This window comes from Nicotiana attenuata, chromosome 7, assembly GCF_001879085.1.
Source record: "Nicotiana attenuata strain UT chromosome 7, NIATTr2, whole genome shotgun sequence".
In the NCBI taxonomy this organism is placed as follows: Eukaryota; Viridiplantae; Streptophyta; class Magnoliopsida; order Solanales; family Solanaceae; genus Nicotiana; species Nicotiana attenuata.
This window is the reverse complement of record NC_031995.1, coordinates 55,050,116-55,066,499: the sequence shown is the minus strand read 5'-3', so window position 1 is coordinate 55,066,499 and position 16,384 is coordinate 55,050,116. Positions and strand designations below refer to the sequence as shown.

Genomic DNA, 16,384 nt, shown 5'->3' with positions numbered 1-16,384 from the left:
TTCTCCACACACTCGCGCCAAAGAAAAACATCCTATATGGGAAACAAACATCATTTGTCCATACCACCATTATGGTTACACGACATGGTAATTCTCGGTAGCCAGCAGCATTCTTTGAGAAAACTTGGGAGCAGACCCACCTTTCGATGGCAGAATGTTGGCAACCTGAAAATTACAATGAATCAACATATCAACCAACTCTGATGGACAATATTTAGCAACCTATTGGAGATAACTTTGGGCAACATCAATTGCATAAATTCACGGTAAACTCCCTCAACATTGTAACTACATTTCACCCACAACCACAGGATTTCTTTGGGAAAATACACAAGAATGATCCTTGAACAGACATAAGAAGGCTCACGCGCAAAGAAATCAAAATAGGAAAGAACATGAATCAGAAGCATAAAAGAAAATTGATAAGTAAAGCATCAAATCATCCAGAGACAAATAGCCCAAGCAGGTAAGCAGAAATAGTGCATATATTCAGCAACCTAATGGCTGAAAAAGGAGTGTCACAATATCATGTGTAGAAACAGGTGCAAACCTTCAGGTCACTGAATGTTCTTGAGGCAGTAAAACGGGCAGAAATTGGGAAGAAGACATCAGGATCTGCTGCTGGAACAACAAATTCCAGTGATCCACTGCAAAATTTCCATTTCCACATTAAAGTTACAAATAACTACTAGAGATCAATCACATGCTTCAGTACAAATACAAGTTTTGACATAAGCTAACCTGCGATTAGAATTGTCAATGAGAACTATAGACCACTCGAGAACAGAATTTCTGGAATCATACCTGCAATTAATGGGAGATGTTATTGGATCTTAATATAGAACACTTGATCATAGGAACAGAAGTCCCCAGCAGTTCTCTCAATCAATTGCAATACTTGGATACAGTTTTGGTCATATTCACTGGATTTGGGTTTGCCACCACTAGATACAAACTACAAAGCATGGATAGCAGTTACAGAGTCTGGTTGCCAATTTCGACTATATGTGTTTATATTACAATTCTTCCATTCACATTTTGTTGTAAAAGTAATCATGCCACTCCAATACAGCTTTAGCTGCATAACTTCACTAAAGGAAAAATACATCTGCAACTGGTGCACCAACTACAATTAAATTCACTATTTCAGTTCTCTGTACAACTCAAATTCACTAATGAAGCTTAACAATTCGATACTCAAAACCAATATTCACATCAAAATTTGCATTTTCTATCATCAGTGGATAGTTTATACACGGTTAAACAAAATAGATACAGAATACCGTTTCTTCATCGAGGAAAGAAAAGGGAATTGAAGTTCAGAATTGAACAAGAATAACCAAATCACACCCATCCCTCCCATTAAAGAACCACAATAAGTGGGAATTTTTCAATCTCCAAAAATCTTATCCCAGTAACCTAGGCAAACAGCCTAACTAAAATTGGGGAAAGCAGCAGGTGACACACTATGTATGCACCACACAAATAAATTAAACATGAAACCACTTCCTTGTCTTGACCGTATGATACAACTAACTTAAAAGGCAGAATTTGCAAGCACTCAGATATATATTTACAGCTTTAAGTAAAACCATTTCAGCCTTAAAAGCTCTATTACAATGAGATCTGTGCAAGCATTGGTCCAAATATCCACAAGAATTTATCTATGATATAAAAGGGGTACTACTTTTAATAACCGAGTGGCAGAGTAATGTTTAAAGTTAAAATGTCACCTCCACTCTCCATCAATCTGCTGTATACGTGGGGCCTCCCTGAGAGCCGGGAGAGGTACAGAAATCACGGCATTCTGTAGATCAATCTGTGCTGGGGTTTCATACTCAATATTCACATAGGTTTCATTCCCAGAAACTGAAGGCCAGCAGTTAACTGAGAAAAAGTTGAAATTAATTATAAAAGATTAAACATGATTGAATTGTAAAAGATGAAAAAACAGAGATGTAGACAAGAACAACCAAATAGCACGATGCTTACTGGTTAAAGGTAAAATCGACTCATCTGAACTTTGCATTCTCCACTTCAAGAGATTAACACCGTCACCAGATTGATTAGCAGGAAAAGGCCTATTAGGATCTTTGAGGCCTAGAATATTTTCATTAGAAAATAACTCCTTATTGATATTTGGGTGTGTTTTGAAGAGGATGGCTGGATTACCACTGGTTTCAACCTGAACATATAGAATCAGATGACAAATGACATTAAGTAAGTTACCACAAGCAATACCATCACGATTATCCCTGCCTTCTAAGATCAGATAGGCCTGCAAACTGGGAGCTACAGAGTCATGTTTAAACACATATTTCAAATTGATATGGGCCTAGTTGAGTCTTCATCTTTGTTGGCAAGTGTTAAGCCTAGAAAAGGCATTGCCACTGCTCCTTAATGAAGAAGAAGTCATTCAAAAGAAAGAAGCACATGCAAACTTCACTTGGCTTTACACCCTCCAATTGCTTCTTAGTTACATGTATGATGCAAACGATTCAGAAATATGAGAACCGTTGTTTAGCTTCAGAAGGAACATACTTTTCCCAAAGAGATAAAAATGGAAGGGGCAGACAAAATCTAATGTTGACACTATACATTCTACCTGTAAAATATACAGAAGCTGTCTAAAGATGACAATGGAAAGAAAACCAGAGAGAATTAGGATGCAAATGAGATACACAAATGACACATACTTGGTACGCAAAGGACTTTTATCATCAGCGTTAATGCTCCCGATGAAATATATGAGAAAGAAAAGGCAGACAAGTGTGTGGTCAGGAATCATGAATTGCATCTAGACCAATCAAAATAACAATCCGATCCAAAACCATGACGGCCTGTAACTATATTCTGTGTTCACTTGATTCAAGTAGAAACTTAATAGATAACTTAAGTACCTGCCTTCTACAGAAGTTCTATTTACAAACTATAAAAACCAAGGTACTGACCAGGGAATGAGGATACAAATCGAAGGAACTCATGGACAAAGTATTTTACAAAAGAACAGAACACAATATATTAGGGCACAGTAAGATGTAAATAACATAACATCAATACACTTTATATGATTACAGGGCATCAGGAATATATGTAACAATTCATTACTTCTATAAAACACTATACAGTCCACAATAGAACTCAGCAGAATGCATCTACATCAATTTCATTATATCCTTCAATACAACTGTTATTTGACACACAATTCTTTGAAAGAAATACTTTCTCATAAACTTTTTTTTTTGGAAGTATGCAGTTTCATAGACAGATCAAGAAGAAGCAATAGGTAATACTTTCTCATAAACTTATATTACATTAAACTTCCTTCCAGTACATCAGAAGAAGTTAACATAACTGCGTTACTCCCTCCGTTTCAATTTAGACGATGTAGTTTGACTTGGTACAAAGTTTAAGAAAAAAAAAGACTTTTGAAGCGTGTGGTCCTAAAAGCTTAAGGGGCAAAAGTTTTGTGGGGCCATGACATTTTTGTGGCTGTAAAAACTTATCATTAAGGGCAAAATGGATAATATGAAAAGTTTAAAGTTAAATTATTTCCAAATATAAAAATATGTCATTCTTTTTGGAACGGACTAATAAGAAAAGTGTGTCATTTAAATTGAAACAGAAGGAGCACTAGATATTGCCATAGCCTGATCGTGCTTGCCAGGTGCCAATATCCAGCAATTCAAGAATTTTTAACTTCCTCTTTGTTTGGATCTAATGAAGACTAGTGGAAATGTGACTAATGGTGCCTAGTGTGTGCCACATCCATTGCTGAATAGGTGCCATTGCCTTCAAGAGGATGCGCGGCCTTTAAAGAAGATCCACAGATGGGGGAAAAAGAATCAAACTTAAAGGGATGCTTACACATGCTCAGAGAGAGAGAGTACCTGAACTTGGATATGTCCATCTTCTTGGTTCAGAATTTGGAGAGACAAGGTACCCTGCACATCAAAGTTGCCGATACTGCCATCACGCTTTAATGTTACATTAATCTTCTCTTCAACAGTCAGTGTGACTGGATCAGTTGGTGGTGGAGCAGCTGGCTTGGACTGACCAATGCTTGGTCTGACATCTTCGACAATGACCTCACCCTCAGCTTTCAGGGATTCCAAAAATTGGTTGGCCCTTTGTGTTTTACCTAGCTGCATACCAAGACCTTTCGGGGGAGCTGTAGCAGATGCAGCTGGACGACCTGATCACATAAATGTGATGAGCTAATTATTCCAAATTGGTTTTCAGCCACCTACTCGATGTTTCTCCAAAAAGTATGTGCTTTTTCCATAAGTAAAATGACATGTTTATTTATAGGATAGAAAAGAAAAACTGCTTAAGAACCATGAGAGAAGTAATACAAATGTAGATACACAAATTTTTTGGGCCCACCAACTGATTCCAGGATTTGAATTATGCACATATGATGAGGATTTTAGGGGCATGTCTCAAGTAGAGCTGACCTCCCAAAAACAAAAGTATTGGGTAAAGAGTAAACACAAAGCTGTATGATATCATTGCCAATTTTTTTTTTTTTGGGTTGTCTTTATGTGTGTGTGTGTGTGTTGTTTTTCGTTTTTTTAGGGGTTTTGGGGGGGGGGGGGGGGGTAGGGGGGGGTTTAAAAAGAGGAAGAAACACAACAATGTCATGTTTCCTCCAGCCTCGTTTCCTCATCTTACAAGCTTTTTGCATACTTTATGTATATCTAATAGAAGAAAATCAAAGTAATTAAGAAAATAGTAGAGTAAATTTTCAGCATAACTCATGCAAGACAAAAACAGTGCTAAATAGACAGTACCCCACAACCAGCTGACGACAAAGTTCAAGGGGAAATTAGACATAAAACATTGCAGCCAGCTTAAACTCGCTGGTCCAAAGAATTGTAAAATATCAGGTTGCACATAGTACATAAGGCAGAATGTGTACATTAAGAACTTCCATTGATTGAATTTATATAGGTCAAATAGGAATTTACAGATTGCTGTTCTTGATTCAGATGAAACTTATGCAACTGTCGCAGGAATGTTTAGGATATTATGCATGACAAATGTCTTGGATGTACAGATGGAGCAAAATTAGAATAATAAAGGACTTGCAAGTTTTTGTTAAAGGTGAGTTATCTCTCTCGCAGCACTAGCGTTCTGAGTTGTCTCTCTCTTGGTGGTTGTCCGCAACACAAACTCCTTCTGGTCAGTTTTGTTTTTTGAATTTTCTTTTGCTATTAGGCTCGCTGGAACATTCCGAGCCTATCCCTACCAGTTTTGTTTTTTCCATTCACCGGAGCTAAGGTTCGCTCGAGACAGATTTGGTTTCTAGCGAGGCAGATTAAATTTGAGCAATTTTTTTCAGATTTCCTTCTGAGACATTCAAGGAGATGGTTTCTGGAGAAATCTTATCTTCGGATGAAATTCAGCTTCTCCATCGCCTCCTAGCCAAATTTGATTCCGCTAATGTTGCCACATCCAATCATGTGCAATCACGTACTGCTTTGCTGCTCACCTTAATTCTTGGATTGTTGATTCTGGTACAAATAACACATGACAGGCTCTTCTAAAGGCATTCAAAACTATTCTCCGTACCCCAAAGGAGATAATGTTATAATAGCCAATGGTTCTTAAACATCTATCTCTGAAACAAGTCCTAATATTAAACTATCATATGTGCTTCCCTGAGTTCCCTGTCAACCTATTATCTGTTAGTGCCATCACCAAAGCTCTAAACTGTAAAATCGAGTTCTATCCCAATCATTGTATTTTTCAGGATCTTCATAAAGGGAAAAGGATTGCCGATGGTAGATTGCATGATGACTTATATATATTAGATGGAATTCAAAACTCTGGTCAAGCCTTTTTTGGGGAAAGTAAGGATGTCAACCAAGAAATAATACAGCGGCATAGACGATTAGGACACCCATCATTCTTTGTTTTGAAGAAGTTATATCCTGATTTGTTTTCAAGGACTCGATTTGAATCTTTGTTCTGTGATGCGTGTGAATATACCAAGCATACTAGAAACTCTCATCCTGTGAGTGATAATAGAAGCACAACTCCGTTTATGACTATTCATTCTAATATATGGGGTCCAACTCTAACTATTTCTTTTCTGGTAGTCGATGGTTTGTTACTTCCATTGATTGTTGCACTAGGATGACTTGGGTATATTTGTTAAAAGCCAAAAGTGACATTTTCTCTTGTTTTCAGTCATTTCATAAGATGATTTGTACTCAGTTTGATGCCAAAATAAAAATCTTAGAACTGACAATGGCAGCGAATACATGGATAAAAGATTTGGTGCTTATTTGGAGTCCAATGAGATAGTCCATCAGACTACTTGTCCTTAGACTAGTGCACAAAATGGGGTCGCCATGTTAGAAGACAAGATCTCTTATGTTCACCATGCATCTACCAAAACCTTACTCGGGGGATGTTATTCGAGCGGCTGCCTATCTTATCAACAGAATGCCACTTAAACCCCTCAAAAATTTCGAAGTCCTCTGGAAGCTTTAAATGATAAGAATGAATATATTGTTTCTCGAAAGGTGCTTGGGTGTGTTTGCTTTATCCACACCAGAAATTCTGGGAAACTTGATCCTAGAGCTATAAAGTGTGTTTTTATTGGGTATTCTCCGACACATAAAGGTTATAAATGTTATCATCTTCCTTCTCGGAGATCTTTTGTTAGCATGGATGCTACCTTTCGAGAATCTAAGCCTTATTTCAGTATTACCTCATCACCTCTTCAGGGCGAGAGTAGTAAGGAGGAAGAGGTAATTCTACCTAGTTCCATTACTGGACCTCTTAATGACAGTCACAGGGGAAAGTGAAATTGGAGAAAGAATTCAGGGGGAGACTATAGGGCGTTTGGATAGGCTTGATTTGGAAACTTACTTAAGGAGAAATAAAGCAGAAGAAACCATCATGCAATCTACCGAAGTTAGAACCTTCTTCTACTAGTGAGTTATTTACATTTCCTAATGTGCCTATTGCTCACAGAAAAGGAGTCAGATCTTGCACCACCAAACACCCTTTATCTAATTTTGTCTCCCTCCTACAAAGCCTTTGGCTTGTCCATTTCTTCTGTGTCTATTCCCCAGAATTGGAGGGAAGCTTTTGTAGATCCTAAATGGAAGCTAGCTATGATTGAAGAAATGAAGGCCTAGTCAAAAAAAGAGACTTGGGAACTTGTCACTTCACCACCAGACAAGAAGTTGGTTGGCTGCAAATGGGACTTCACTGTGAAGCACAAAGTTGATGGCTCAATTGAATGATTCAAAGCAAGATTGGTGGCTAAGGGGTTCGGTAAGACTTATTGCATGGATTATCAAGAGACAATTGCTTATGTTGCTTAGATGAACACTATTAGAATTCTTTTGTCTTGTGCAGCTAATCTTGATTGGGACTTGCAACAGTTTGATGTGAAGAATGCATTTCTTCCTGGGGACTTAGAAGAAGAAGTGTATATAGAGATTCCTCCTGGATTTGATAATGCACAGAGTCAAGGAAAGGCATGCAGATTGAAGACAGCCTTGTATAGACTGAAGCAATTCCCTAGAGCTTGGTTTGACAGATTCATCAAAGCAATGATCTCCTTCAGTTACCAACAAAGCAATGTTGATCACACCCTCTTCATAAGACATCAAACGGGTAAACTCACTCTTCTCATTATTTATGTTGATAACATAGTAATGACGGGAGATCACAAAAAGGAGATGGCCCGATTGAAGAAGTTGTTGGCACATGAATTTGAGATCAAGGATCTAGCAAAATTGCAGTACTTCTTGGGAATTGAGGTTTCTAGATCCAAAAGAGGAATCTTTATTTCTCAAAGGAAGTATATTCTAGATCTCTTGAAAGCAATCACAAGTTACAAAGCGGAGTTAGAGAGTCAGTTGATAAGGAGAGAGATCAGAGGTTGGCTGGAACTCTTTTATCTCTCCCACACTAAACCAGACATAGCCTATTCAGTTAGCCTGGTGAGTCATGAACATGATCTCCGAGATCCTCACATGCAAACTGTCTTTCACATTTTGCGGTACCTGAAGTTTGCTCCGGGGAAAGGTCTACTTTTCTCCAAACATGACCACCTCCAAATAGAAGCCTTTACAGAAGCGGGTTGGGTTGGATCTCTAGATGACAAAAGATCAACTTACGGTTATTGTACGCTCGTAGGAGGAAACTTGGTTGCTTGGAGAAGCAAGAAGCAAAGTGTAGTTGCTAGATCAAGTGCGGAAGCAGAATATAGGGCTATGGTCCAGGATGTTTGCGAACTGCCTTAGCTACAAAAGCTACTACAGGAATTGAGACTATTTGAAAAAAGAAAACTTTCCTTGTACTGTGACAATAAGGCTGCCATCAGTATAGCTCATAATCCAGTCCAGCATGACCGAAAAAATCATGTGGAAATTGATCGACACTTCATCAAAGAAAAAGTTACAACTGGTGTCTTGAGTTTGTTTCATGTGCCATCGGAAAAACAGCTAGTTGATGTGTTTACCAAAGGTCTCAACAAGCGAACTTTCCATATTTTGAGTTGCAAGTTGCGCATGTGCGACATCTTTGCACCAACTTGAGGGGGAGTGTTGATTAGCATGATTCAAGGAGATTTAATTTAGGAGTGCTGATTAGCATGATTTCAGGAGATTTGATGGAAATCTGATTTTATTTGATTTTATTTGATTGCTGGATTGATTGTATAGATTGATTTTATTTCCTTAATAGCATTAGGAGCTTTGTATAAATTCCCTTGCTCAGGGGATGTAAACACACACAGAAATATAAGAAGCCTTTCCTTCTTCTCAAAATCTACAATGAACCTTCCACATATTGAAAGTACACTTAGGCAGTAAACTTATGCAAATTTGATTCCTCCCAATCATCTTAACGAAGCATTTATTTTCCTTCAATTAGTATTCCCTATAGACTTCCTGTGCATTCATCACATTGGTGCCTTATGTTTTCCTCACCAATATAATTCTACTGCTTTCCTCCCAATATACAGACATGTAATACTAATTAGAAATGAAAGAGTTCCACATCCTATGCTCAAGAATATAAGAAGCCATGCGGGAAAAATATGCAAAACTCAATGATGCACTGCCTCGACAAGGTGTGTTTGAACTAAAGACACATAGCACATTGATTAGGTACAACAAATACAAACCCTTGGATTTGGTGGAAAATGAATCCAAATCGGTGCTTGGTCCAAGTCCAGAACCACTGCCAAAACCACCACCTCCTAAGCTAGATAAGTTTGTATCGCTGCCGAAGCCAGTGTCAATTCTTCCAGAACCCATAGATTGCAGAGACATGAAACCTCCTTTCTCACCCCTATTCTTCTCAATCTGCAAAGCAGTTTCCACATGTTGATTCTTCTAATAGAACTCAAAGGATCCAAGATAAAAGAAAGGTTAAAAGTGACGGCACAGGTAGCACTGGCGTCCTGAACTACCTTGCTTTTATCAATCTCACTGGCTTTACGCTTCATGACATCCTTAGTTTCGTTAATCTTGCTCTGTAAGACTAACTTATGCAATTTCTCTTCATGGCTCTCCATTTCACCATACTGCTTGACTTGTGCCACGGTAACATTTTCCTTGTGCCCAAGAGAGATTACTTCATCAAATGCAAAAATAAGCTCAAAAGCTGTCTGTGAGACTCCCTCCTCATCTAAGCAATGACAGTATTCAGGCACCTAATAACAGTCAAGGAATCAACCCAAACCCTTTCCATGTGACAAATAATCTTAGAAAGCAACAGGCATAAAAAAGCTATGGGAGATATATTTACAGCTTGATGAAAATTTGAACTTAGATGAGGACAAGCATTTCTTATGAAAAGCATCAAAACTCAATGAACAGAGTTGGGCAGAATAACCTAGAGCTCATAAGAAATGAATCGTAAATATGTATCAGAAAAACAGAAAGGATACAAGTTTAGACAGCAGCCTCAGTGTCTCCAAATCTTCAAGAATGTTGCTCTGTTTGTTTGTCACGAGCAGCAAGTACAGAGATTCAATTGGCTGATAAACATAACGCACGTTTTCAGTCTCCACATAGGTATGTTGCTTTCCTGTTCCAACCAATTTGGGGAAGGCTGCAAGATACCCTTCAATTCTTATACGAGACATATCAACAAACTGCCTCGAGACAAGTGCTGCAGAAGAGGTGAAATGATTCAGTCAGTGGTGGTTTGTGGCAAATGTATCCAATTATAACTAGAGAAGAAGAATATTGAGCATCCCAGATGCAAGAACTGATTGAATAAACATCCCACCACGATCAAATAAAAGAAGCTTCTTCTGTTCTTTTTCTTTTTTTTTCTATGCAAGAGCAAAAAATCTGTAGAACTATTTACCAGAAAGCATCAAAGGCCAATTGACCCACTACAAGAGGGAATTATCAGAGGAATCAGAAACTCTTTTCTTTCAAATGTCAATAATAGAAACCATTGCAAGCTAAAACAAGTACAGAACTAGAAGATGGAAACAGAGGTATGTGTGAAAACCAAATAGTGGCAGTAGACACCATAATAGTTCCAATATATTTCTCCCTCCCCCTTTTTTCATCATTATACCACTAGCGTCATTGAATCAACCATTGATGCTTGTGTCAAGGTAGGCTGTCTATATTACACCCCTTGGGGTGTAATATATCCCAGACACTGCATGAACGCGGGATGCTTTGTGCACCTGGTTGTCCCTTTATACCACTAGCCTCTTTACATAATAGATATGAAAAACAAATATTTTTTTCTGTCTATCCAAAAGTTTCTCATTTTACAGGTAGATGGTTACAAATTTATGTGTCATTTACCTTTTCTCTCCTTTGAGTATGTGTTCCGTGATTTAGTCCTTTCCTTTGCATAAACTTTACATTCCTTTTTACCCTTTTCCAAAAGATATTAATTCCTTATACTTTGTCGCATCTATTACTCATAAATAATAAAAGAGAATCAAGTAGGTATGGACAGCTAAAATGTGAAGCCTGTCATTTTCTCTCAAATAATAATCTTATAACTTCCTCACATATATAGTAAGACTTCTTTTACTCTCTTCCCTATACTACTACTTTCCTCCACCCACCGATTTACCCTTTTATCTACCATCTCATAGTCTTAGTTGCGCTTATCTCTACCATTCCTCTCCACGTTTCTCCCAAACCAAAATGTATATTTTTGGCTAACATGTTAAATCTTTTCTGTTTTGCTTAAGAATTGCTCAGAGACATTAGCTCACCTAAATATAAATGTAAGGATAAAAAGATATTTCCATATTACATAAACACCTAGAATGTGCCACAGTTTCTAGCGCTTTATTGTATCACTTAGCATCCCTAAGGGTATTAGAATTTTGTTCTCTCATTCTGACCAAAACAAATGTCATAATGGGTAAGCAACATATGACCAGATGTATCCATGCAGTATTAGCATGCCTAATCTCTTCTTTCAATGAAAAAGGGGATCTATTTGCAAACAAAAATACTTCGTTTGAGGATATGTTGTCAGCTATGAAACAAGAAAAGAACTGAGTAAAGATCTCCAAATGTTCACAAGTCAAACCAGTAAAGTACATTCTTTATATATTGCAACATCAGTCGATGATGATTAACAGTAGATAGCCCTAGCCCTTTGCAAATTACTTTAAACTACTTTATTCATGTTGCTCTATGCCTTCTGTCTTTATGCGGGGTTGGCATCTTGATATTCAATCACACATGAATCAGAAATTATCTACTCTTGTGCCAAGTTGGCATCTTCCATTTTCAATCACACATGAATTAGAGATCATCTACTCTTGTGCCTCCAGTTATACCTATGGAATTTTCTTTTTCTCCATTAATTGCAATTTTTACATTTCTCCACCATAATAATTAAACTAACTTATACTATCAAATGCTTTTCTTAGTTAAGTGCTTTTCTAAGGCCCTTCTATAACGTTCAGTCTGTAAACTTCAGAAAAGGAACGAGTCACATAGTTTTGCAAATCAGAATGCAGAATAATAGATCTTACTAGTTTATTCTCAAAGTTTTGTCAAAAGAACAAATCAATTAATTGGCAGATGCCAAATTTGTGTAGAATTGCACCACAAAAATTATTCGACTGAAGAAACTAGAGATTCCAGAAACAGATATAGTAAAGATAGTACCTTTGCCTGACTTAGAAATAATGGACGCAGCTAGAACAACCTGCAGCACATAGAACAGTTTGCAATTATTATCACAACGATTCTTTTTCAAAATCAACAAACTCCATATTTTCCCTAGAAAATTCCTGATTTCTAAAGAGATCTAAAATGTTCAGCAAAAGATTAATCTTTAAAGATATTTAGTTATAAGCTCATCAACAACCAAAATCACATGGGAAAAAGAAGTTGTCAGTCGGAAAAATTCATTGGAAAGATAAGCCAGTGAATATTACCATCTTCGCAGATCTTCTGTTTCAGACCTTAATCAATAGTAGATCGTGTATCACCTGGAATTTAAACACAAATTCCTTCTGGTAAGAATAAGTCATAAAAACTACTCCAATTTATTCGCCTCACCAAATCGGAGGACTAAAGGGAAAACTGGTATTAGTAATGTGATAAATAAGTTTTTTTTTTTTTTTTTTTAAAGTATTCCATAATATAACATTGTCTAATATTCTAAAATTTTGAGTTAAATTATTCAAATATTATATCTAGAATCTATAGTGTAATGAAACAAAATATTAATACTTTGTTAACTTATAACAATCTTACTAATATAAATAATTATAACTAGAAAAAAATTTGGGGCTTTTTGTCACGACCCCAGCTCGCCCTCCGTGAACTATCGTGACGCACCTAGTCTCTACGACTAGGTAAACCTAACAAATGCGGAAAAAGAAATAATTTGCGGAAAGAAAATAATATAACACCGAAATAACAAAATGAAATAGTGTTTAAGATGCCGCGTGGCATATAATAGTACAAGAATCTCAACCTAACACTTCCCAAAATCCGTAACTCCATGAATCACAAGCTAAGAGATACATAAGAAGCTCTAACTCCAGAAATGTCTAACAAAAGGAAAATACTGAAGGGCTATACTATTACAGAAAGATAGAAAGGGACTCCTCGGTCTGCGGACGCGGCAGATATACCTCGAAGTCTCTACAGAAGCGCCTCGCCTCAAGGATAATAAGACTAAGTGGAAGTACCTGAATCTGCACATGAAAAACAAGCGCAGAAAGGGCATGAGTACACCACAAGGGTACTCAGTAATTGCCTAGCCTACCCTCGGTCGGGTAGTGACGAGAAAAGTTAGGGCCCTACGGAAATTAAATGAAATCTAAGGTATAACAGTGTAGAATAAGACAGTATAATTAAGTGCAACAGTAAGAAATAACATAGGATAGAAAGAACAACAGCAACTATAACAGAGACAAAATAATCACGGAAAGGAGTACAACTCAACACAGAGATAACAACCGGGGATCTCCCAGGATATCGTCCTGTAGTCCCCAATATAAATATCCGGTGGATCTCCCGGGTGCAGTCCCGTAGTCCAATTCATAATGCGCGGGGATCTACCGGAAATCTGATCCGTAGTCCCAAATGTAAATATCTAGTACAGGAGGAATCTACCAGGTGCAGTCCCGTAGTTCCAAAGTAAATGTGCAGGGGGATCTACCGGAATACAAATCCGTAGTCCCAAAGTAAATATGCAGGGGAATCTACCGGGATACCGTCCGGTAGTCCCAAAGTAAACACACAGCAACAACACGAAGAAATACACAATTCAATTCAAATTCCATACTAAGGTAAAACAGGTACTTCTAGCCTAGCATGTTGCACATAACCCAAATAATGCAGTTTGGGCAAGTAAAGCAATTAAGTCAATTAGACATGCTTCCCTAAGCTAACAACAGGCTTAAATTGCAAGTAGTATAAACAGGAAAAAGAAACACAATTAAAATTACTTAAAGAAAACCGGATTTTTAACAATTAGCACAAGTACGCACTTGTCACCTCACGTACAAGGCATTTCAAATATCAATAATAAAAATCCTAAGGGGAGTTTCCCCCACACAAGGTTAGGCAAGCCACTTACCTCGAACCGGCTCAAAATCAATCTGAAACCACGTTCTTGCCACGAGTACTTGATTCTAAATGGCCCAAATCTATTCAATTCAATTGCATAATGTAAATAACACTTCAAATAACTGATTCTACAAACAAATTCTAAGCTAATACGCAAAATTAGGTAAAATGACCAAAACGCCCCTCGGGCCCATGTCTCGGAATGGGGTAAAATTTATATTTTCAGAATTCTCATACTCTCACGAGTCTATACATATCAAGAACACTGAAATCGGAGTTCAATTGGCCCCTCAAATAGCCATTTTAAGGTCTCTTAATCTCAAGCCCTAATTACCCATTTTGCACTAATTTTTCTCTAACTTTTCACCACTAATTAGACCTTTAATCATATATAAACGAGTTATGAAGTCAAGAATATTACCTCCAAGTGATTCCCCTTTGGTTTCCTCAAAAATCCCCCTCAAAAGCTTCAACCCCGTTAAAAAATGGTGGAAAATGAAGAAGGGTCGCGGATTGGTTATTTAAATACTGCCCGGATATTAACCCTATGCGGTCGCAGAAATACCTATGCAATCGCATAAGACGATTCCGCACAACAATGCGATCACGACCAGCTCTATGCGATCGCATAGAGCAAATTCCATCACCTCACTGCTACTCCAAGTCCTTCTACGCGAACGCAAAGGTCTCCACGCGAACGCAGTGACCAAGACTGCTCACACTACGCGATCGCACTCCTACCTTCGCGGTCGCAATTCACTAAATCCTCCTGGCCTCAACTTACCCTACGCGATCCCGGATGAACTCACGCGATCGCAATGAACAAACCACTGCTGCTAAAACACGAGAAAACCAGCAATCTCCCAAAGACCAAAAGTGCCCGTTTGAGCATCCGAAATACACCCGAGGCCCCCGGGACCTCAACCAAACCTACCAACATATCCCATAACATCATTCAAACTTCTTCCAACCTTCGGAACGCTCAAAACAACATCAAAACACCAATTTAGCATCGGATCCAAGCCTAAGAACTTCAAAAACTCTCAAAATACACTTTCAATCAAAAAGTCTATCAAACCTCGTCCGAATGACTTGAAATTTTGCACACACGTCACATTCAACACTAACGAGCTACTCCAACTCCCGGAATCCCATTCCGACCCTTGGGTCAAAATCTCACTATCGAACCGGAAACTTCAAAAATTCAACTTTCGGCATTTCAAGCCTGAATTATCTACGGACCTCCAAGACAAAATCCGAACACGCTCCTAAACCCGAAATCAGCCAGCGGAGTTAACAGAACCATCGGAATTCCATTTCGAGGCCGTCTTCACAATGTTCTGACTATGGTCAAATTTCTAAAACTTAAGCTCTCATTTAGGGACTAAGTGCCCTAAAACTCTCCGAAACTCAAAATCAAATATCCCGGCAAATCAAAATAGCAGAAATAAATACGGGGAAAACAGTTAATAAGGGATCGGGGCATTAATTCTTAAAACGACCGGCCGGGTCGTTACATCCTCCCACACTTAAATATTCTTTCGTCCTCGAACGAGCATAGAGACATACCTGAAGTAGTGAAAAGATGAGGGTAACGGCTGCGCATATCCAGCTCGGTCTCCCAGGTCGCCTCCTCGACCGGCTGACCCCGCCACTGAACCTTCACTGATGCAATGTTCTTTGACCTCGGCTTTCTAACCTGCCTGTCCAATATTGCCACTGGCTCCTCAACATAACATAGATCCTTGTCCAACTGGATTGAACTGAAATCCAACACGTGCGACGGATCGCCGTGATACCTCCGGAGCATCGAAACATGAAATACCTGATGAACTCCTGCCAAGCTGGGAGGTAAGGCAAGCTCATAAGCAACCTCCCCAATACGCTGCAATATCTCAAAAGGACCAATAAACCTCGGACTCAACTTCTATTTCTTCCCAAATCTCATAACGCCCTTCATAGGCGATACCCGAAGCAGAACCCGCTTTCCAACCATATAGGAAACATCACGAACCTTCCGGTTCGCGTAACTCTTCTGTCTGGACTGGGCTGTACGGAGTCTATCCTGAATCACCTTAACCTTCTCCAAAGCATCCTGAACCAAGTCCGTGCCCAATAATCCAACCTCACCCGGCTCAAACCAACCCACCGGGGATCTACACCGCCTACCATATAAAGCCTCATATGGTGCCATCTGAATGCTGGACTGATAACTCTTGTTGTATGCAAACTCCGCCAATGGCAAGAACTGATCCCAAGACCCTCCAAACTCAATCACACACGCATGGAGCATATCCTCAAGAATCTAAATAGTACGCTCGGACTGTCCG

At 38.5% G+C, this 16,384-nt stretch overlaps 1 protein-coding gene across 1 annotated transcript; it reads right to left on the bottom strand.

Moving 5' to 3' along the window:
• On the bottom strand, positions 7-12,556 carry LOC109229128 (coatomer subunit delta-like). The gene is made up of 11 exons (XM_019394460.1): positions 12,410-12,556; positions 12,138-12,177; positions 9,923-10,146; positions 9,443-9,685; positions 9,155-9,335; positions 3,891-4,195; positions 1,993-2,185; positions 1,734-1,887; positions 742-804; positions 551-647; positions 7-165 (listed from the first exon to the last, which is right to left on the bottom strand). Exons 1-11 carry the CDS (start codon positions 12,410-12,412, stop codon positions 76-78), a joined length of 1,593 nt encoding a protein of 530 aa, XP_019250005.1. The 5' UTR covers positions 12,413-12,556; the 3' UTR covers positions 7-75.

Excerpts from the sequence above, each read along its gene's own strand:
- LOC109229128 (XM_019394460.1), bottom strand. Across the intron at positions 805-1,733 it reads CAGATTGATGGAGAGTGGAG|GTATGATTCCAGAAATTCTG; the intron begins GTGACATTTTAA and ends CATTAATTGCAG. Across the intron at positions 166-550 it reads GAACATTCAGTGACCTGAAG|GTTGCCAACATTCTGCCATC; the intron begins GTTTGCACCTGT and ends TGTAATTTTCAG.